Source organism: Monodon monoceros, unplaced genomic scaffold, assembly GCF_005190385.1.
Source record: "Monodon monoceros isolate NGI ecotype Baffin Bay Population unplaced genomic scaffold, NGI_Narwhal_1 Super_Scaffold_7, whole genome shotgun sequence".
Classification (NCBI taxonomy): Eukaryota; Metazoa; Chordata; class Mammalia; order Artiodactyla; family Monodontidae; genus Monodon; species Monodon monoceros.
The window spans coordinates 57509665-57530782 of NW_021703784.1; the positions used below are offsets into that span (position 1 = coordinate 57509665).

At 54.2% G+C, this 21118-nt stretch overlaps 1 protein-coding gene across 12 annotated transcripts in view; it reads left to right on the top strand.

The window, feature by feature from the left end:
- The window catches only part of ARAP1 (ArfGAP with RhoGAP domain, ankyrin repeat and PH domain 1), a 71481-nt gene that overhangs the window by 17861 nt on the left and 32502 nt on the right, over nucleotides 1–21118 (top strand). For 11 of the 12 annotated variants that reach the window (XR_003791521.1, XM_029208838.1, XM_029208845.1 and 8 more), the window contains exons 2-10: nucleotides 4660–5211; nucleotides 16451–16620; nucleotides 17201–17268; nucleotides 17874–18004; nucleotides 18146–18301; nucleotides 18815–18884; nucleotides 19188–19308; nucleotides 19715–19917; nucleotides 20485–20594. Coding sequence is in view for 11 of the 12 variants with exons in the window: in XM_029208838.1 (XP_029064671.1) it covers nucleotides 4703–5211; nucleotides 16451–16620; nucleotides 17201–17268; nucleotides 17874–18004; nucleotides 18146–18301; nucleotides 18815–18884; nucleotides 19188–19308; nucleotides 19715–19917; nucleotides 20485–20594 (1538 nt within the window). In the remaining variant the exon portion in view is untranslated. Of the gene's footprint in view, nucleotides 1–4659; nucleotides 5212–9226; nucleotides 9619–16450; nucleotides 16621–17200; nucleotides 17269–17873; nucleotides 18005–18145; nucleotides 18302–18814; nucleotides 18885–19187; nucleotides 19309–19714; nucleotides 19918–20484; nucleotides 20595–21118 lie in introns of those variants that run through there. The other variant, XM_029208846.1, reaches the window with a different exon arrangement.

Here is a 21118-nt window from a genome sequence, read left to right on the forward strand (position 1 = left end):
GGTCCTGCTTTCCATTTTGAAAACTGAGATTGAGAGGCAGAGAGAGGGTGAGGCCAGAGACCTTGCGAAGAGCCACCCGAGCGGGCTTGAAAGGGATGGGGCCACGCAGGGAGGGACCAGTGGGTCGGGTGGGGTGTGTACCTGCTTACTTGATTTCCTTCCATGCCTGGTGAGTTATGGTCTCTTTCTTACTCTCAGATGATCGTGTTATCTTTTAAATTGTAATTTGTTGGAAAATGGTATAAAATTAAAAAGATACAGAGGATACAGTGAAAGGTAACCCTCCCTCTCTTGTCCTGCCAGCTGCGGGTCTCCTCCCCAAAGGCAGTTTCTTGTATACCCATCGGAGTATTCTGTGTATAATGTGTGCATATGTGTATATGTATTCTTTTTCTTTAACCCAGATTTTTACATAATAAAACAGTGTTCTGCACCTTGCTTTCCCACCCAACAATAAATCTCTAATATCATTGCATATGAACTTTAGAGTCTGCCTGTGGGTAATTTTAGTTGGGATTGTGTTAGCTTTAGCTTAACCCTGGAAGAACTGATGTCATTATAATGTTGAGAGCCAACTTATTTAAGAACATCAAATGTATTTCTGTTCATTCGTGTCTTCCTTTGGGACCCTCAGGAGCCTTTTATTTTTTATTTTTAAAAAAAGTATCTGTTTGGCGGCTGCGGGTCTTAGTTGTGGCACACAGGCTCTTTGTTGCGTCGTGCAGGCTTCTCTCTAGTTTTAGGTGTGGGCTCAGTAGTTGCAGCACATGGGCTCTCTAGTTGTGGTGCGTGGGCTCTAGAGTTGCCCCATGGCATGTAGGATCTTAGTTCCCTGACCAGAGATCGAACCCACATCCCCCGCATTGAAAGGCAGATTCTTAACTATTGTACCACCAGGGAAGTCGCTCAGGAGCCTTTTAGAAAAATTCACATAGTTCAATATTTGGATGATAGAAAAAAGATGTAGAGTGAAAAGTTTCCCTCCACATGGAGGTGGGTTTCCAGGGAAGCTGATGGGGCCCAGGGAGGGCCTGGGCAGTGTGTGCATGTGGTCATGTGTTTTTGTAAATTCTTACAAAAGTAAGATGTTCTTTTTTTTGTGTGTGTGGTACACGGGCCTCTCACTGCTGTGGCCTCTCCCGTTGTGGAGCACAGGCTCTGGACGTGTAGGCTCAGTGGCCATGGCTCATGGGCCCAGTCACTCCGTGGCATGTGGGATCTTCCCAGACCGGGGCACGAACCCATGTCCCCTGCATCGGCAGGCAGACTCTCAACCACTGCGCCACCAGGGAAGCCCTCTTTTTTTTTTTTAGTTAAAAATTTTTTTTGAATTGAGATGTAATTGACATATTAGTTTCAGGTGTACAACATAATGATTTGATATTTGTATATATTGGAAAATGATAAGATACTCTTGTATTCTTTTTCTGAAAGAGGGCATCCAAATTGGGTAAGCTTCAGGCCCTGTGAAGTCTGGCTCTGCCTCTGCTCCCTCCTGTCCTCCTCAACCCTCAGTTTTCCTCCTTAGAGGCAACCAGCGTCACCTGTCTCATATGTATCTTTTCAGAGGTATCTTATGCATTTAGTGGTAGACACATACTGATCTATCCTTTCCCCCCACCCCCCTTTTTTTTTTCCCCATGTGAAAGGCAGAATGTTCTCTATACTGTTTTGAACCTTTCTTTGGTCACTTAATACATACTGGAGGTCATCCCTTATCAACATGTCAGGAGTTTCCTCCTTTTTTACAGAGTTTCCTCATTTTTCTTTAATCATTTAGCAACACATCTTGGAGGTCATCTCACACTAATATGTAAAACGTTTCCTCATTTTCTATGGCTCAGTATTCTCCCGTATGACTACACTGTAATTTAGTTAACCATTCCCCGATTTTTGGGTATTTTGGTTACTTCCAACCTTTTGTTGTTATACACAATGCTGTAACCAATAACCTATGCACGTCATTTTGGACATGCATCAGGAAGACTGCAGGGTAAGTGCCCATGGGTGGCTGGATCAAAGGGCACAGAAGCATCGGGGTTTCAAATCGATGGTGGCATTGCCCTTCCCAGAGGCACTGGCCCGGCCAGGGAGGGGAATGCCTCGCCCTGTCTCCACTCAGTGTGGGGAGGTTAAGTTCCTTTTCCTGTGTTGAAGAACCATTTATACTTTTCTTTCTGTGAATTTCTCTGTTCATATTCTTTGCCTATTTTTCTGTTAGGTTACTGGTCTGTGTCTTATTTCTAGGTGCTTTTCACTTTTTAGGAAAATTAGTCTATGTTTGGGGTGTGAGTGACAGCCCCTGGTTTGTCATTTATATTTTGGCCTTGCTTATGGTGCCTTTTTATTTTTTTTAATCATGCAGGAATGTTTGATTTGTATATAGTTGAGTATTTTACTCTTTTCTTTATCCTTCTGGATTTGTATCATTTCCAGAAGGCTTTTGCCTCTCTGAGACAAGGGTTTTTTAAGTCCTTTCATGGTTTTATTTATTATTTTGAAATCTTTGATTTGTCTGTAACTTATCCTGTTGTAAGGTGTAGAGGTCCAGCTTTGTAGCTTGCTCCACAGTTGTCCCTACAATTTAATAATCCATCTCTTCCCCACGAGTTTGAGATGTTACTTTTGTTGTATACTAAATTCTTAGATTTATTTGGGTCTATTTTTGAACTTTCTGTTCTGCTTAATTGATCTGTCTGTTCAAGTGCTGGTAACCTGTACTGTTTTAATTGCCATGGTTTTATGTTTTAATATGTGGTGAGGCTGATTCTCACTCTTTACCCTTCCTTTGTCCCACTCCCTCACTTCTGGAATTTTCCTGGCTCTTCCCGCTTGTTTGTTTTTCCACATGAACTTTCAGATAAACTTGTCTAGCCGCCGCCCGCCCCCCCCTCCCCAGTTCTGTGTGTGTGCTTAGCAGGATAGTGCATGTTTATAAATTAACTGAGAATTAATATCTTTATGATATTCTCTATCCAGGAGAATATCATGTCTTTCTATCTGTCCAGCTCTCCTTTTTGCCCGTTAATAACACTGCACATTTTTCTCGCTATAAATCCTGCACATTTCTTTCTTTTTTTTTTTTTTTTAAAACTTTATGTATTTATTTATTTTTGGCTGCATTGGGTCTTTGTTGCTGCGCACGGGCTTTCTCTAGTTACCGTGAGCAGGGGCTTCTCTTTGTTGTGGTGCACAGGCTTCTCGTCATGGAGCTTCTCTTGCTTCTCTTGTGGAACACGGGCTCTAGGCGCACGGGCTTCAGTAGTTGTGGCGCGTGGGCCCAGCAGTTGTGGCTCGTGGGCTCTAGAGCGCAGGCTCAGTAGTTGTGGCGCATGGGCTTAGTTGCTCCGCGGCATGTGGGGTCTTCCTGGACCAGGGCTTGAACCCGTGTCCCCTGCATTGGCAGGTGGATTCTTAACCACTGCACCACCAGGGAAGCCCGATCGTGCACATTTCTTATTAAGTTTATTCTTGGTGGTTTTTATTTTGTGATGCTATTATAAATGAGGTCTTTCATCCTGGTTTCTACCTGGTCATTGCTTATAAATATCAATTCTGTTATATTAATTTTGAACCCAGCTATCTTACTAAATTCTTTTGTTTGTAATAGTTTCTCAGCTGAGCTTCTCGGGTTTTCCAACTCCAAACTTGTATTATTGTTAAGTAATAGATTAACTCTTCTTTCCCAGTTTTTATACCAGTGATATATTTTTGTTGTCTAGAACTTTTATGATGATGGAAGTTTTTCTACTGTTTTTCCATTAAGCAAAGTGCTGGTTTTTATTTTAAGGAAGTGTTGATCCATTTCTATTTTACAGATACTGCAATTTTTGTTTAAGTATGCTGGATATTGAGTTTTATCATAGGCCTCTTTAGTATCGGTGGAGATGAACAGATAACTTTTTTCTTTTGATCTGTTAATCACTGCTTTGCATCATCTGTTCCTTGACTCTTGCCAGTTCAGGAGTTCTTGAGTATTGGTAGGGGACCTTAGTCCCCATTGCCTAGCGCAAGGCTATCAAATGAATGAATGGCCTTTCCTATACATTTCCCCCTGTCCCTCCTCGGGGGTGGGGGGGGTTGCTCACTCACAGGACCAGGACCCCAGAGGCTGTGTGATGCGGAGTTGCCTCATCTCCTGGAGTATTCTGCTTCCTCCAGGGGCATGGAGGTGGGGGTAAGGCTCAACCCACAGACTGGGCCTGCAGGGGAACCAGCAGTGGTATCCCTCAATGCCACCTGTACTTGCTAACCCCTGGGCCTGGCCCTCAGCTGGAAACTGGCACCTCAGAAGGAATTGGGTCCTTGCCTGGGTCTTGCAGCGGGCGGGAGGGAATGTGTGTGCAGACATAGCCACAGCAGTGGCCAAGGCTGTGGATGGGGGTTCGGGTAGTACCAACTCTGAAGGCCCTGGAGGGCTTCCTAGAGGAGCTGGATGCTAGGAGGCCACAGGGGTGGGGTGTCAGGTTTCAGGCAGTGGGAGAAGCCTGCGTGTTCAGGGACCAGGCAGTACCTGGCCTTGCCTGGCACATGGGACACAGGGGAGAGGGCTTAAATACAGAGCTTACCCATGGCATGGGAAAGCCACAGAGAACTGTTGACTGGGGACCTATACCTGGGCAACCATGCCTCTGACCTGTGCCCATGTATCTCTTCCAGGTCTGGACAGAGTCCTGCTGGCTGGCTTCTGCTGACAGGAACAATGGCAGAGGCCGGGGATGGGGCCCTATCGGTGGCCGAGTGGCTGCGGGCACTGCACCTGGAGCAGTACACCAGGCTCTTTGAGCAGCACGGACTGGTGTGGGCCACAGAGTGCCAAGGCCTCAGCGATGCCCGCCTGGTGGACATGGGCATGCTGCTCCCCGGCCACCGCCGCCGCATCCTGGCTGGCCTGCTCCGTGCCCACACGCCCCCAGCCCCTGCACCCCGCCTGACCCCACGGCCCGTGCCCATGAAGCGTCATGTCTTCCGCTCACCACCTGTGCCCACCACTCCACCGGAGCCACTGCCCATGGCTGGAGAGGATGAGGGGCTACCCACTGCCCCACCCATCCCGCCCCGGAAGAACTGCCGTCCACCCACCTGCTTCTCCCCCCCATCCACGTCTGCCCCAGACCCTGTGCTGCCCCCGCTGCCTGCCAAGCGGCATTTGACAGAGCTCAATGTTCCGCCTGTGCCCCCTCGCACTGGGCCCCCCCGCCTGCTGGTGAGGTGAGTGGATGCCGTCCAGAATGGAGGAACATGGGCAGAGGATCTAGAGGGTTGAGGGGGAGTCTGTGGCCTTTGCCACTAGGGTAAGAAAGGCACCTTGGTGGAGGGAATAGCATGTGCAAAGCTCAGAGGTGGGAAGCACCGTCCACGGGTGCTCTGAGCAGACAGTGTGGCTGAACTGTTGTGTGAGCGAGGGTGGGTTCATGGATGGCGCTGGTGGGACATGCTGTGAAGGCCAGGCGGGGAGCCCAGGGAGGTTTTAAGCAGAGCGATCAGATGAAAGCTGAGTACGGAAAGGATGACCCCGGCTGCTGCTAAGGTTGATGGGGGAGGAGGCTGGGAGACCAGTGAGAGGGCGCAGGGCCAGGTGGGAGGCCCCCGCTCAGGCTGTGCTAGTGAGACTGGAGAGAAGTAGGCATATTGGAGTGAGAGGTCGGCCCTAGCGTGGACAGGACTTGGGGACGGCCTGGGCATGAGCAGAGAGGGAGAGAGGAGGCTCATGGTGTCCAGGTTCCCATCTTGGGTAGATGGTGGTGCAGTTCCTGACTGGGACCTGGCCACAGGAGGGAGCTTGGGAGGAAGTCTGGAGTTCAGTTTGGGGCCTGGTGAGTGTGAGATACTGGGAGACCAGAGTGCATTTCTCAAGTCAAGAGGTAGTATGTGGAAGAAATGGGAAGTCTAGAATGAAGAACTTGTTCTGGGGGACGCAGCAAGTGCCCTGGGCCTGGCGCGGGTGCTCCCGTCTTCCCCTTTCACACTGCTCCTGCCACATGTCACCCAATCCTGGAGACACTTCTCAGGCCACATCCTGCTCACCCTCCCTCCTCCCCAGAACTGTTTTCTCCCCTCCTAGCTCCTGGTACTCCTTGTTTTCTTGAATTTCCTCCTAATTCTGTGGACACGCCATTTAACCTCCTTTACATATGCCCTCCCTTCCTGCCATTTGCTGGGGTGCCCAGCTTGGAGGAGCATCCCCAAGTATGGCTGGATATGTGGGGTGTAATGGAGCTTTATTGCAGCACTTGGCCAAGTCACCCTAATCTGGGAAGGCTTCTTGGAGGAGGAAGAGATATGCAGAGAGAGGTCTCCTGGTCCGTGTTACTGTTGGGCACTGTGCTGGGTGCTTTGCTCACATGCTCTCGTTTGATCCCTGCTCAAGTGCTCCGGGGCATTTGTGTCCTGTTTTCAAGCAGAGAAACTAAGGCTCAGAGAAGGGAGGGCGTCACTGGCTGGATTCATGCCAAGTATATGCTAGGGGAGCCCCCATGGGGAGGGTCTGGGAGGTTTTCCTCACCCAGAGAGGGGCATAAAGTAAAGGGGCCTTCAAAGCCAAGCCAGGGCTGTGGTGTTTTGAGATTTGACGGGTGAAAGCACAAAAAGTTTATTGTGCCTTTCCCGGGTTCACACAACTGGGAGCACCACTGGGGTCCCCCGGGAGCCTGGCTTATAGACCGGACTGGAGTTTCCTGGTGCCACTGCACCCTCTAGTGGCCACTTTCCTGCATGTAGGAGTAATTTCTCTTTTCTTTAACTCCATCATTAGGATGGAGTGTGTGTCTGTCTGTCTGTTTGCTTGTCTCTGGGGGTTGGGAGTGGGTGAACAAGGGCAGGAGGCAGGGCCCTGTCCATAGGAAGTTCACGAAGGCTGAGGAGGCAAAAACCCCAGTCGAGGAGTGGAGGCCTGGGTTCCTGCCTAGAAGGCAGGATACCTGAGCAGGTCCAGCTGGCTCCATGACTCTGATTAGGAGCTGCCCCTCTGGGCCTGTTTCCCCATCAGGTGTCCTCCTTGGCCCTCCATGGCCCTCCTGGTACTGACATCTGAATTCAGGAGACTTTCTGGGTAGAGCAAGGGTCCTACCTTCACCCCAGGGTACCAGGCCCCACTCTCAGATCCTCAGTCTGAACTTAGCCAACGTCTGGGAGAGGCCAGACTCCCATGGTCAGGAGTCCGGCCCCTTGTAGCTAGAGGACCCAAAATTCATTCCGTGCTCACAGAATTTGTAGGCAATTATTCCTTGCAATTTGGGGCTGTTCCTTAGGGCAGAGTAGCAGGTGAGCTGCCAAGCCTGGCTTCCTGTGTCATGGGGCCTTTGACATTTGGAATTGTGGGCATCTGCAGCCCTAGCATCCTGGGCTCGCAAGGTGTACAAAGTCTTTAAAGCCCAGAGGGAGAAAAACTAAGGGCGGACAGAGCCTCACATGTGTGTAACAGGCGAAGGCTGGGCAGGTTTGGGGCGAGGATTCAGCCTGACTGGCTACCCTGTCCCCTCATAGCCCCTTTCTATGACTCCAGGCTCCGTGGTGCACAGTGGAAGACTGCTCAGCCTGGCCTGCTCCTGCCCCCCTTTCAGGAGTCCCTGCTTCCTGATGTGGCCTTCCTGTCCTTGCCTGCACCCTCTAGTGATGAGGGTCTCGCCCTCTCAATCATAGGGCCTCTTACAACAGATCAGGTGGTGACTGAGGGAGCATTTTTGCCTGGCTCCGGTCCATCACTGGGCTCCCCAGCAGAATTTGGGATCTAGTGACTCCACATGAGGGCATGCCTGGCCAGTTTGTGTGTGTGCACCCCTAGACATGTGTCTGTCAGGATAGTAGTGTGTCTGTGTATTTTTGCATCCGCACATGTCCTAAGGGAGGCGATGTATGATCCTAACATATGCACACAGGTGGGGATTTGAAACTGTACGCACCATACAGTTTCAGTGGTGACTTGCTGTAGTGTGTGCAAATTTATCAAGGCCTGTGTGCACACATACACGTGCCCATGCGTACTGGTATTGTGGGGACTCCAACAGCATGAGTGTATTTGTGAGTGCGTGTGATGTGGGTGGTGAATTGGCATGTGTGTTATTTGTGTACTGTCAGGTGTGAGCCAGTGTGTGCTTGTGCTGTGTTTGCACGTGCTGCCAAGAGGCTGAGCCCCCTAGAATGTCAGCTCCATTAGCGCTCAGATGCTCGTCAGTTTCATCTACGACTGAATCCCCAACATCTGAAACAGTGCCAGGTGCCTAATAGGCGCTCAGCAAGTGTTTACTGTGTTAGTAAATAGATGAGGCCTGCATGAGCTTCTGTACTGCCAGGCGCTGAGCACATGTGCTGCCCGCGCTGACTCACCCCTAGTGGACCCTGGACAGTAGGGTTACAGGACACCCCAAATCCCTTCCCACTACCCAATCTCTGTCACCCCAGGCCTCTTAGAAAGGGAGAGACTTCAAGGGAGGCAGGCAGAAAAGGAGCAGGGATGGGGTCCTCTCCCCTCTGCGCCAGCTGGGTCAGGACTCTCAGAACCAGGTTCATTATTCTGCCTGGCCTGGGAGGACCCCATTGCACCCTCAAAGGGTTTGCACACCCACCATCACTTAAGCCTGTCATAGGGAACTAGTTAAGTCCAGAGATGCTGAGAAACTTGTTCAAAGTCACACAGCCCAGCGCAGGGGAAGCTGATGTTCAAACCCTACCTCCTGGCCTGGGACTGTCTACTCAGCCTTAAGTCTCATAGATGTGAACGCTCTGAGCCTGCTTCCCTGAGCGTGGCAGAGAGGTCATTCCTGATCCAGGGTTCCAGGGTCACCCTGCAGAGCCCCTCCTAGGCTGCTCTGGGCCTCTGTTTCCTCCTCTGACACCTGGATGTCTGGAGATACCTTGGGAAGAGGGAGTATTTGTCCAGACGGGACAGCTACCAGCTAGAGTCACACTGCAAGGCCTCCCACCTGTGCCCTCGACCACCCTGCAGCCCAGCCAATCCCTGGTCTTCCTGAAAGCTGATCACTTGTTGCCAGGGCAGAACTTGCTCCCTTCAGAGAGCCTCTTTCCCAGCTTCTCTGGGCCTCCTTGTGGGCGTGGGGAGGGGCCAGCCAGGGCCAGGGCCTTCTGGGTGTTCACTCTGTAAGGTCCTGCTAGATGGCACTGGGGTGGCTTGTCCACTCACTCCAGCTGGGTGGGGGGGCAGCCTGGGGGCGGAGAGGAAGTGTCTGTCCCGGGGGATTCTGGGTGACTTTTCTCTCTGTCTCAGTCCGTGTTTTCAGGAAGTGTGTGTGTTGGCCAGGGCTGCAGGGGGGCGGGGGGAGGCGGAGAGCAGGAAGCTAGAGGAGACCAGAGCTGGATTCAGACACAGACACACACGTACACGTACACACATTCACTCACTCTCCCGGACAGACCCACAGTTACACACAGGAACACACACTCAGACAAGTGATCACAGACACTCAGACCCAAATCACGGGTGCACAGAGCCATGCCTGGACCCAGACGCGGCCTCAGACATACCCAGGGAGTGGGGCCGGCCTGTCTGTGAGACCAGCCCAGGTTGGACACAGGCTGCACAGGCAGGGAACGGCACACGCTGGGCCCGGCTGACCAGAGCCACAGGAGTCCTCGGGCCCCGGACCCAGAGGGCGTCAGAGGGTGAGCGAGGGGCCGCCGTGGGCTGGGCTGTCGGCCAAGGGAAGGTGGGGAGGCTCCTCTGGCGGGCCTGGGAGGGCAGGAATCCCTGTCTGTCTGTCTGCCACCTCTCCGCAGGCTGGGTTTTCTGTTCTGGTCTCCTCCCCCTCCCTTTTTTACTCTCAGAATTTTCTGTCTTCTTTCACTTTGTCTACATTTTCTGTTTTTCTCCTGCCCTTTCCTTTTCTCCCCTCTCTCTTCGCCCTCTCTGCCCTGGGCTTTCCAGGTCTCCATCTCCCCATAAACCTCTCTCCCGGGTCCACTCGGAGCCCCCTGGGGCCTGTTTCCTGGGCTTCACAGACTGCTCCTCTGTGGGGTCTCTGCCCTTCAGGGATCTGGTGCTGATCTCGGTTCTGGCTCCCTGCACCTCACTGAGGATTGCCTCCAGAGGCTTGGGTGACTTCTCTCAGGGTCAAATTCAAGGGTGCTGTGGCTCTGGGCAGCTCCTACCAGAGCCCCCTTGCCCTCCCCCCAGTCCAGGTGATAGGAAGGCCTGCCAAGGGCTGGCACTTAGCTGGCGACTTCCTAGCCCTCCTTCCAGGGCTGGTGGTGTGGTGTGGGTGCCTGTGTCATTGGGGGGCTCCCCACAATTGCTGTGGCCCCTAATGAGCTCAATAACCCTGTGCTTGGGCCACTGGGGACATAGAGATTCCTCTAACCAGGTCCTGTCTGTGTACCTGGCTCTGCCCTGCGCCCTTGGCTCATCTTTCCATAGGGCCCAGCAGACACCTGCACCTTCTCCTCCAGCCAGGCCAGCCCTGGGTTGGGGGAGAGGGGCTAGTACAGTTGTGAGCCACCTGAAGGGTGAACTTCCTCCCCCCACTGCCTTCACAAGCCAGCACAGGGTCAGGCCTGGGAAGCAGGAAGAGCTGCCATGGGAGACCTGGGCCTCAGCCCTTTCCTGCCCATGACAGCAAGACTCCCAACTGTGTGAGCTTAGAGGAGGGAGCAGTTTGGGTAGACTTCCTGGTGAAGGAGGTGTGTCCTGAGCACAGGGGAGTCGATGAGGATTAAACAAAAAAAGACTCCCAGCAGGATGTCTGGCACATAGGGGGTACTTAGCAAATGATAGCTATATTGTTCCAGGGTGAAGTACAAAGAGCTGGGTGAAACCTTGGTTTTGAGGGTGGATGCCAGGTCCGTCGGGCACTGCTGTACGGAGGGATGGAGAGCTGCTGACCTCCAGTAATCAGTATGTGAGTGGGGTGATGGTCATTCATTCATTCAGAACACAGTCAAGGAAGCCCCCTCTGTGTTGGGTGATGCTGTGGTGTGGAGAGGGATTGGCCTGAGGGGACTCACAGCATATGCAAAAGCTGAGAGGCATACTGCAGACATCACGTCTAAGCAAGTGAGACCCCAAGAAGGCCTTTCTCTGCTGTGGCTTGGGCAGAAGTAAGTAGGACAGAGCCCGGAAAGCGCTAGAGGGGCTGACCCTTGGGCCTCATGATGGAGAAGGAAGGACGAGGGCAGCCACGGAGGAAGAAAGAAACGTAGGGCTGAGGCCTGGGCCCCAAGTAGGATGAGGAAGTGGGCAGTTGGGAAAGATTGCTCCTGTGGGAAGAGGAGGTCAGAAGAGGAGGCAGATGTGTCCAAATCAGAGTCTGATCCCACCTCTTGGCCCTGCTGGTGAAAATCCAGGAGCTGGGTTTGGGCTGGGTCCCTCCAAGGCCTGTGTGACCCTGTAGGCGGAAAGTCCTGATTCCAGGACAGGGTATAGGCCTGAATCCTTGGTCCTCTGAGGTCAGTTCAGTGAAGCAAACATTGACAGATACAACTATACTGAGTGCTCAGAAGTGTGGGGACTGGAGAAGCCTCAGGAGGCCCCTGGGGCATGAAGGGAGGCGCAAAGTGGAGGGGGAAGATGTATGATTTGCACCTTTGGAAGGAGAAGTAGGAGATGGCCAGATGGAGTTGCATTCCTGGTGGAAGGAACAACATATGCAAAAGCCTGGAAATATGCATTTATGGAATGCAGCTCAGTCAAGGATGGCTGGAATGTAAGAGTGGATCAGTTCAAGGCCAGCCTGAGATATTCAGGCTGCCCCACTCTGCAGCCCTGCCCATCTACCCTTATGGTGTTTGACATAAATAGAAAGGAGTGAAGGGAGAGCCAGGGGCCACCCTGGAGGAGAGGGCTATGGGACAGGTTCCTGGCCCATCCTGTGGGGCCTGAGCCTCCTTCAGCCACAGGCAGGGTGAGAAAGTTGTGCTGGTGACATGTGGCAGTTGGCTTTCCTTACTGAGTTATCAGTGAGCCTGGAAGCAGACCAGAGAGGAACCTGAGGCTCAGAGGTAAAGTGACCTGCTTTGTAAGGACACAAACTGATGTGAGGTCTAGCTGGGATGCAAGCCCAGACCCACCTGGCTGCAAAGCTCTGTCTCTTACCTACAGTGACCACAAATCTCATTTCATCCAGGACAGGCCTGCTTACATCTGTTGCCCTGACATAGTTATTAATAGGGCTTCTTTTAACTGTCAGAAATGTTCTGGTTTATATGATTAATTATATGGTCACTCTACTCTTACCCATTCTGGCTCAGGACCCTCATATATCCCTCAACCCACAGATACAAGGTTGGCTGTGTGTATTTGCCCTACACCAATAAAACAAACCTTCTTAGGCTGAGGGCCCAGGCTGGAGTGGGCCTGCCCAGGAGTGCCCAGATCCATATGTCACTTGGATAGAGGAGAAAGGGGCTTAAGGAGCAGAGGAGCCAGGAATGAGGGGGTGAGCAGCTCTGTGTGGGCATCTTGGAGGCTACCTAGAAGAGGCCCATTGAGCCGTATTTTGAGGTACAGATAGGCTTTCCATGGACTGAGATGTAAGGAGAGGGCAGGGAGATGCAGGCAGGAGGAAGTGGTGTGAGGGAAGGCTCATAGGAGGGACCACTGAGTCCCTGCTCAGGTTTGGGACTGATCTACTGGTCTTGTGGGGTCAGAGATCAGTGGGGAACATCCCAGCTGGACCTTAGCCGCAGACTGGAGCTGGGGCTGCTCTAAGGGGTGCAGGCACTGAGTGGCTGGGTTAGGGTCATTCTGTGGGCACTGCCCCTTCCCCTGGGATATTCCCACATCCGTGCCTTCCTGATACCACTTCTCCTTTCCTGGGCCTGGCTCTGACTCAGCATGACCCTGGTCCCCTATGGTAGGCAGGCGGGGGGTCAGCTTGGAGGCTTCCTGGAGGAGGTGTCTATGATGAGGTCGGGAGGCCCATGGGGCCTCTTTCTCCCACCTTCTTGGCACATAGCCCTCTTCCTGCAAAGGCTTTGCTGGGAGAGGAGCCCTTAGCGTCTGTTCCCCTCTCCTTTCTTACCGTGGTAACACAGCCATCAGAGCTGTGATCACGTTTCCTTTTGGATGGAACATCAACCCTAGAGCTTCCTGGATCCTGAGTTGGGTGCCAGTGTGAGGAGACGGGCCTCAGAGAAGCCCTCAGATCCTGGCTGTGGCCTCCTCATTTGCCACTGGTGGTTGAGCTTCCAGCTGTGGTGCTGGATTTCCTGGGTGCAAATCCCAGCTGTGGGACCAAGGACAAATTAACTTCGTGTCTCTGTGCCTCCGTTTCCTCATCTGTAAAGTGGGAATAGCAATAAGCCATACGTTACTGAATGAATGAATCCACGTAAAGCACCTAGAAGACAGCTGGGAAAACACACACACACACACACACACATAATTAATAAGAATTAATTAATCCAGGTCTTCATTTATTTATTCATCCCTGCTGAGTGCTGGGCATGCAGTAGTGAAGAAGATGGGTGTGGCACTTGTCTTAGGGAGCCCACATGCTGGGGAGCCAGGCCTCAGGAAGGGCAGGACCCTCTCATAAGATCAGGCAGTGATGGGGGAGGACTGGGGGCCAGAGATGGGAGGACCGATGCCGCTTGGGCTCCGAGGATACTCTGCTGCCATCACCTTTGCCTCAGCACTGGCCCTCAGTCCTGGGGGAGGTGGGGAGCCAGGCCCACTCAGGCTGCTTGGTATTGGAAGGGCAGAGCCTGTCTGTCCCCCCTGCTCTGAGCCAGTCTGACTGGTCCTGGTCCAACAGCTTGGAGCTCTGCTGTCAGCTGATCACAGACTGGGCCCCCAAGGGCCCCTTCCTCTTGGAGTCTGGGAGACTGTGTGGTCTCCAAGGACATTGTACTTGACTAGCTGGGGGGCCGACACCGCAGGTCATGCCCTTGGGCCTGTGTGTACTCACTCAGCCTTTCATTTGCTTCTCTCCCCACCCTGTCCGCCAACCTATCCACCTACCCATCCACCCCCCACCCACCCATCCAACATGCTCTTTTTGCTCACTCAGCCAGGCCCTATGGGTGGACTGTGGGGATAAAGAGTCAAGTCCAAGGCTGCCCCTGCCCTAAAGAGACTCAGGGTCAAGTCGGGGAGACAGCCTAGTACAGTGTCCATCAGCGGGTCTTCATAGGTCCAGCTAAACCCCTACCCTAGGCCCACTTGGCATCAGATTCCCTGAAAAGCATATAGAGAGGGAATAACTAGCCACCAGGACAGCAGCAGGTCTTCCTCTGCTGTGGGGTCCTTGTGGCAGTCAGTGCCACTGTCCACACATCTGTCCAGGAGCTGTTCTCTGTGGTCCTCCAGGGGGCAGCTCAGGGATGAGGGATGAGACTCACAGCCAACAGGTGTGGGCGCCACCCTGGCTTAGAGAACTCTTGCCCCAAGGGGCCAGTATGTCTTGTAACAACCGCACAAGTGTGGTTTCAGGTCCCTGCACAGGCTGTGCCCGGTTATGAGCCACCACACTCTGGGAAGTCCAAAGCTCCGACTTCTCCCCCAGGTCAAGAGACCACTTACAGTTTCTCCTTAGTCTAGGTGCAGTTCCACACTCAGGCCACTTTTGCCAAAGGCACTGTTGCCTCAGAGCATGGCTGACATACCACTTTTAGCAGGTTTCTGGGGGAAAGAGTTTTTTTGTTCATTCTTTACCCTTGGAGAGGAAGGAGATAGGGTGCAGGGTAATGTGGAAGTAGCCAGGTGTCCTAAGAAGCACCCAGACTGTGGACTCAGGGTTCAGGTCCTGGCTTAGATGCTAGCACAGTACGTGGCACAAAGGAGGGAGGTAGTAAAAAGCAAAAGTTACTTGGAATAATTCATCTAAAGCTCATATCAGAGGGGAACATGGGCAGGGCCTGGAGGAGCAGGAAGGGGTCAGGAAAAACTTTCAGAGAAGGGGCAACTGAGAAAGAAGTTAAAGAATGAGTAGATGTTCTCTGATCAGAGACCAGGGAGCAAGGTATTCCTGCAGGAGGCAACAGCAGGAGCAAAGGCCCGGCATCATGGTCATGCCCCAGCCCTTCCTTGCCTTCTCGGCGGTCACACACTGTCAGCCACTGCCAGGAGCACTGGGGCAGTGGACCAGGCTGAGATCACCAGGGAAGAAAGTTGCCCACCCGCTCCGATGCTCTTCCTCAGCCCCTGCTGGATGCTGGCAGAGACAGCAGTTGGGGCCAGGCTTCTAGAGCTCAGGCACCTGTTCCGGCTGGTGGTCTCTGTGCATCCTGTGTGCTGACGCACGACACGCCTTGTCATGGTTAATCCTCCAGCCACCCTGCCACAACAGTTTTGTAGTCCTTATTTTACAGATGAGGAAACCGAGGCTCAGAAAGGCTAGGTGCTTGCCCCAGGACAGACAGGAACTGAGACTGAGGCGAGGTTGAAACCCACGTCTCTGATGTCCTTTGGAGACGCTCAGCCTGCAGGAAGCAGTGTGATCTGTGCTGAGACAGACAGACAGGAGCACTGTGGCTGTGCGAGTTCAGGTACCTTGAACCTGGCCTTGGAGTCAGAGAAGACTTCTGGGCGGAGTGATAGCAGAGATGAGAAGTGTGGTGGGTTCAGGTGAGTTTGAGGGGTCCTGGGGGATGGTGAATATTCAAGACGAGAGAAGATGGTCTTGATCCAGAGACCCACGGCTTATGGCCTCAGGACTTGGTTTCTAAGGCTCTGGTCTGTGCCCTTGGCCTTGATGCCCATTTCAGTCCTGCGCCATCCATTCTCCAACAGACACCTTCTTATCCTTAAAATCTCAGGTCCAGGGACTTCCCTGGTGGCACAGTGGTTGAGAATCCGCCTGCCAATGCAGGGGACACGGGTTCGGTCGCTGGTCCGGGAAGATCCCACATGCCGTGGAGCAACTAAGCCCGTGTGCCACAACTACTGAGCCTGTGTTCTAGAGGCCGTGAGCCACAGCTGCTGAGCCTGCGTACCACAACTACTGAAGCCTGTGCGCCTAGAGCCCGTGCTCCACAACAAGAGAAGCCACTGCAACGAGAAGCCCATGCACTGCAACTAAGGGTAGCCCCCGCTCGCCGCAACTAGAGAAAGCCCATGCGCAGCAACAAAGACCTAATGCAGCCAAAAATAAAAATAAATAAATAAATAAAAGCTCAGGTCCAGCCTTCCCTGACTCCCAGGCTAGGATGCACACCCCCACCCCCACCCCTTTCTGGTCTTCATCTCTCTTTTAGAGTGGAGATCCAGTGGGTACATGTGGCTAAAACTTAGCACTTTGGGGACAGGTGACCCTGTCCCAGCAAGGCAGGGCCAGCTCATGAAGCCAAAGAAGGTGCCTGCTCTGGAGAGCTTGGAGGGTTTGGGGCAGGGGAGTGAGGCAGGGAGGGCTCTGTCTGAGTGTGTGGAATGAATGAGTTGTGCAGCTGCTCGTGTGAGCTGGGGGGCGCACTGGGTTTGAGTCCTGGTTCTGTCGCAGTGTCGCTGGCGCAGTGACTCAGCCGCACTGAACTTGATGCCCAACTTTTGGTCTGTTCCCAGCCTTCCTGCCAAGGAAGAAGAGTTACTGTCACCGCCACCATCATTCCCTCCCCAGCCAGAGCCTGAGGAACCCCCGGCCATCTTCCCTCGGGGGCCTCCCCAGCCCCCATCTCCACCTCCCAGCCCCCCAGAGATTCCCCCGAAGCCTCTCTGCGTGCTCCCAGAGTTTGGTGAGTGCCGTAGCAAAGCATGGGGCACTGGGTGGGTGGCCTGGGATCAGGGCTGGAGAGTCTGCGAGGGCGTAAGGATCGTGCTTCCCGTTCTGTTGGGCCCTGCCACCGACCCACTCTGTGGCCCTGGACAGGTGAGCATCTTCCCTTCATCCTCAGAATGGAGACAGCACCCAGCTCTCTGACCTATTGACTGTTAGGTGTGGGCAGATGGCAGACTTCTTGATTTGCCCGTGGTTTAAAGTCTGAGACTGTTTTCCATGGTCATGGGCAGTTTGCTTTTCCTTGGATTGTCCACTTTTTCTTGTCTTGATTCGTGTTGCTTTTTTTTAGCTTTTTTAAGACAGTCCCTACCCTGACCCCCAAGCTTGCTGCCCAGTCAGACCTCCCTGTGATGGCCTGGCCTCTCCTTTGGCCGCCCCCTAGTGCTGTCCTGTGAAGCCCCGAGAATATAAATAGCACTTCCTGTCCTTTGTGCCTTTTTTTGAAAGCCAAGCCAGGGTGGGGCAGGGTCTTTCTTAGGCTGGGGGAGGCCAGGCTTCTTTGCCTCTGAGTCTCCCCCTCCCCTCTATCTCCCCAGATGACCCTGACTACGATGAGGTCCCAGAGGAGGGGCCGAGGGCCCCAGCTGCCGTGATGACCAAGAAGGTGGGTCAGGCAGTGGTTAGGGCTTGGGCTGTCTGCCTGTCAGTGTGGAGGGCAGGCTACCCAGGCGCCTTTCAGACCCTGGGGACCACCAGATAGAGAGTAGGTAGCCGGCTCCCTGGAGAGTCCTCTTCCCCACTGTCTTGCTCTGTGGGAGTCTGGGGGCTCTGGTTTGTGGCTCCATATCCAGTCTTCAGCTGCATCTGGATGGCTGTGTGGCCCCTTCTCTCTCTTGGTGTTTGGAGCACATCTGTCTTGGGGTGTCCCTCTGTCTCTGTTTCACTTTCTGTGTCCCCGTGTCACCCTCTCTCTGAGTGCCTTAATTTTCTATCCATGTGTCTTTTTCTCTATCCCTTTATCTTTCTGTCTTTGTCTCTCACCTGGGCCCGTGCCTGCACTGGTTTTCTCTGTCCCTGTGACCCCATCTCCCTGGGTCCCTATGCAGACTGCTGGGGGCTGGGGAGGAGAGGAGTGTGAGGAAAGAGAAGTAAATGTGCAGAGTTGTGTGGGTCCAGGATGGAGTGGACAGAGGGGGATATGGCAGCCCCTAGTTGGGTGTGATCTGGGGCTTGGAGGGGAGCATGACACTGAGCGGGTCTGGGGAACAGGAGGACCCCCCAGTGAGCCAAGTCCCGCGGGCCGTGCGTGTGGCCAGTCTGCTGAGCGAGGGGGAGGAGCTGTCCGGGGACGACCAAGGGGATGAAGATGAGGATGGCCACGCCTACGAGGACATCCCCAAGTAAGCGTCCTCTTCTCTCGGGTGGTTCTCCCACCCAGCTATCCTCCTTCCCCAAGCCCGGCCCAGCCTCTCCGTGTCCTCCGCCCCCACCCCATGGGAGCCCCCACTCTGGCCTCCTCACTCCCTCTCTTCTCCCCCCAGTGGTGGATGGCACACTAGCAGCCTGAGCTCATCCTTGCCCAGCAGCCTCCTGATTCCTGATCTCCCACCGCACCCCATGGACGGGCTGCCTGTGGGCCCCACTCCCAGCCCACCGGTCATCAAGGCTGGCTGGCTGGACAAGAACCCACCGCAAGGGTGAGTGAAGCCTGGTGGGTCCTACTGGTGCTCTGCATGGTGTGGGCTCTAGTATACTGGTATCGCGGATCAGAAAATCACAGGGGACAGGGTTATTGGAGCAGGTCTCCCTCCAGGCAGACTGTAACTGCTGATCATCCCCACCAGACCTATGCTTTATTACCCTTAACACTGAGAAGTCCTTTCTCTGGTGGTCCAGTGGTTAAGACTGCGCTCCCAATGCAGGGGGCACGGGTTTGATCCCTAGTTGGGGAACTAGATCCCACATGCTGCACAGAGCAGCCAAAAAAAAAAAAATCCCGAAACTGGGAAGTCCTACTCTGAGTCTGACATCAATCACTCTTGCTGTAGGTAAAAGTTCATCTTCTCAGTGACCACTTGGGATCCTTCCTCCCTTGGACCTGGCTGTTCCTAACTTTGTATGTGGCTTCCAGAGGGGGCTAGGGTGATCCCGGAGCCTCTCCCTAATTCCCAGTCCTTTGCTCTGTTGTCCCTCTGCCTCTGCCTCTCCAGATCTTATATCTATCAGAAGCGATGGGTGAGACTGGATACCGATCACCTACGATACTTTGATAGTAACAAGGTGAGGCCCGTGTTCGTCCGTGATATGACCCTGCTTCAGCCTGGTCTTGGGTTGAACCCCAACACTGGACCCAGGTGGAGTCCGTCCCTAGATGAGTCCTCACCAGAGCTGTAGTGTGACTCCTTGAACTGTGTCCTCCTGGCCCATTGGCCAGCCTTGGCCTTGGCCAGGGTTGGTGTAGCGGCTGTCACCACCTGTGGGAGGTGGGGCTGCAACCTTCATTTCAACAGAGGTTGAGGGAGTCAAGGAGGGGCTGGGCCTCTGTGGGCCTCACCCCACAGTCGGCTCCTCTCTCTCCCCCAGGATGCCTACTCAAAGCGCTTTGTCCCTGTGGCCTGCATCTCCCGAGTGGCTGCTATTGGGGACCAAAAGTTTGAAGTGATCACGAACAACCGGACCTTTGCCTTCCGGGCGGAGAGTGATGGTAGGGAGGGGGGCAGGAGGAAGACTGGCAGTTTGGCTTGAGAAGTGAGGGAGGAGAACCAGGGCACATCTGCTCCCCCCACATCAAACCGAGAGAGGAGTCAACCCTCTGTGAGGTGGGGGAGGGGAGGGCCTCCTCTGTCCAGCTTTGTGCTGAGTCCTCAGAACCACACATCCCCATTTACAGGGGAGAAGCAGGCTCAGAGAGGCCAAGCGCCTTGCCCACCCTAAGTGGCACAGCTGGGATTGGAGCCTGAGCTTGTCCAAGTCAGAGAACTTAGAGATAGGTGGGCCAGCCTGGGTGGGCTTTCTGGCAGAGGTGTTGCCTGAGGGGCCTGGAATGGGGAACCCTTAGGGGGATCCCCACCAGGCTGAGCTGGGGCTTGCCCCTTCCCCTGTGCCTGCAGCGGAGCGGAAGGAGTGGATGCAGGCCCTGCAGCAGGCGGTGGCTGAGCAGCGTGCTCGGGCCCGACTGTCTAGTGCTCATCCGTTGGGAGTTCGAGGCTCAGAGCCCCCTGACCGCGCCGGCAGCCTGGAGCTACGTGGCTTCAAGAATAGACTCTATGTGGCCGTGGTTGGGGACAAAGTGCAGCTTTACAAGAATCTGGAGGTGCGACTGGTCAGCCAGGCTGCCGAACCTCTCCCGTTTCCCCTGCCCACCTAGTCCCTTAGCCCTGCCCCCCACCCACCTGGTCCTTCAGCCCCAACCCCTGCCCGCCTGTTCCCTCAACCCCACCCACCTGGTCCCTCTACCCCGCCCACCTGGTTCCTCAGCCCCTCAGCCCCGCCCACCTGGTCCCTCAAGCCCCCACCTCACCTAACCTGGTCCCTCAGCCCTGCCCACCTGGTCACTCAGCCCCGCCCTTTCCCTTTCCCCCTTCCCCTGACCCAGCTCTTTGCCTGCCCCGCTTCCTGCCCCTAGTTCTGACTCCTCTCCTGCCTGGTCCCTGAGCATTACCCTCCCATCACCGCCCTGGCTCTTGCACCTCTTACTTATTGCTACATGGCCTCTGATCAAGGTCCATTTACCCATGCCCAGATTCCTGAGCCCTCCCTTATCTCCTTCCTGGGCACTTTCTAGTCCCTAAAGTACCACCTCCCCCTCCTCTCTGCCCCCTCCCTGGGCCTTGAGCCCCACCCCTCAGGCTTGCCCTCACCCCTTCCCACCTACTGCCAGGAGTACCACCTGGGCATCGGCATCACCTTCATCGACATGAGCGTGGGCAACGTGAAGGAAGCAGCAGACCGACGCGGCTTCGACCTCACCACCCCCTACCGCATCTTCAGGTGAGCCTCCCTCATTGTTCACCTGCATCCTCACTCCCTCCCAGTATTTTCTTCTTGCGTATGTAGGAAGCTGCCCCTTCTTCTAGGATGGATTTCTCCCCTCTCTTCCCAGCCCTACCCACCCTGCTGGGCCTTTACCTTCACTTGCTAACCTGCTCTGATCTCTTCCTTCTAAGAAATCTCACTTATACCCCCCTCCCTCTGTCCATCACTGTCCCCCCTTCCCTGCCACAGTGCTTCCATATGGGCTTTCTGCACCGCCCACTCACCCTGCTATCCCCTCCAGCCTGCCCTGCTCCCTCAAAAGTGCGTGTCTGTCAATAATAGTTGCTTGCGATCAAAGGCTGCTCTTCACTCCCTATCTCGTGCCCATCCTGGGTGCTTTTCCCTGAGCCTCCAAGACTCTACCATCTTGGTTTCCTCTGACCTCAGCCGTCCCTCAGTGGTCTGTCTCTGTCCTCTGTCTTCTACCTAGATGGACTCGCCCACTCCCAGGCCTTCAGCCACTGCCTCTGAGGCACTGT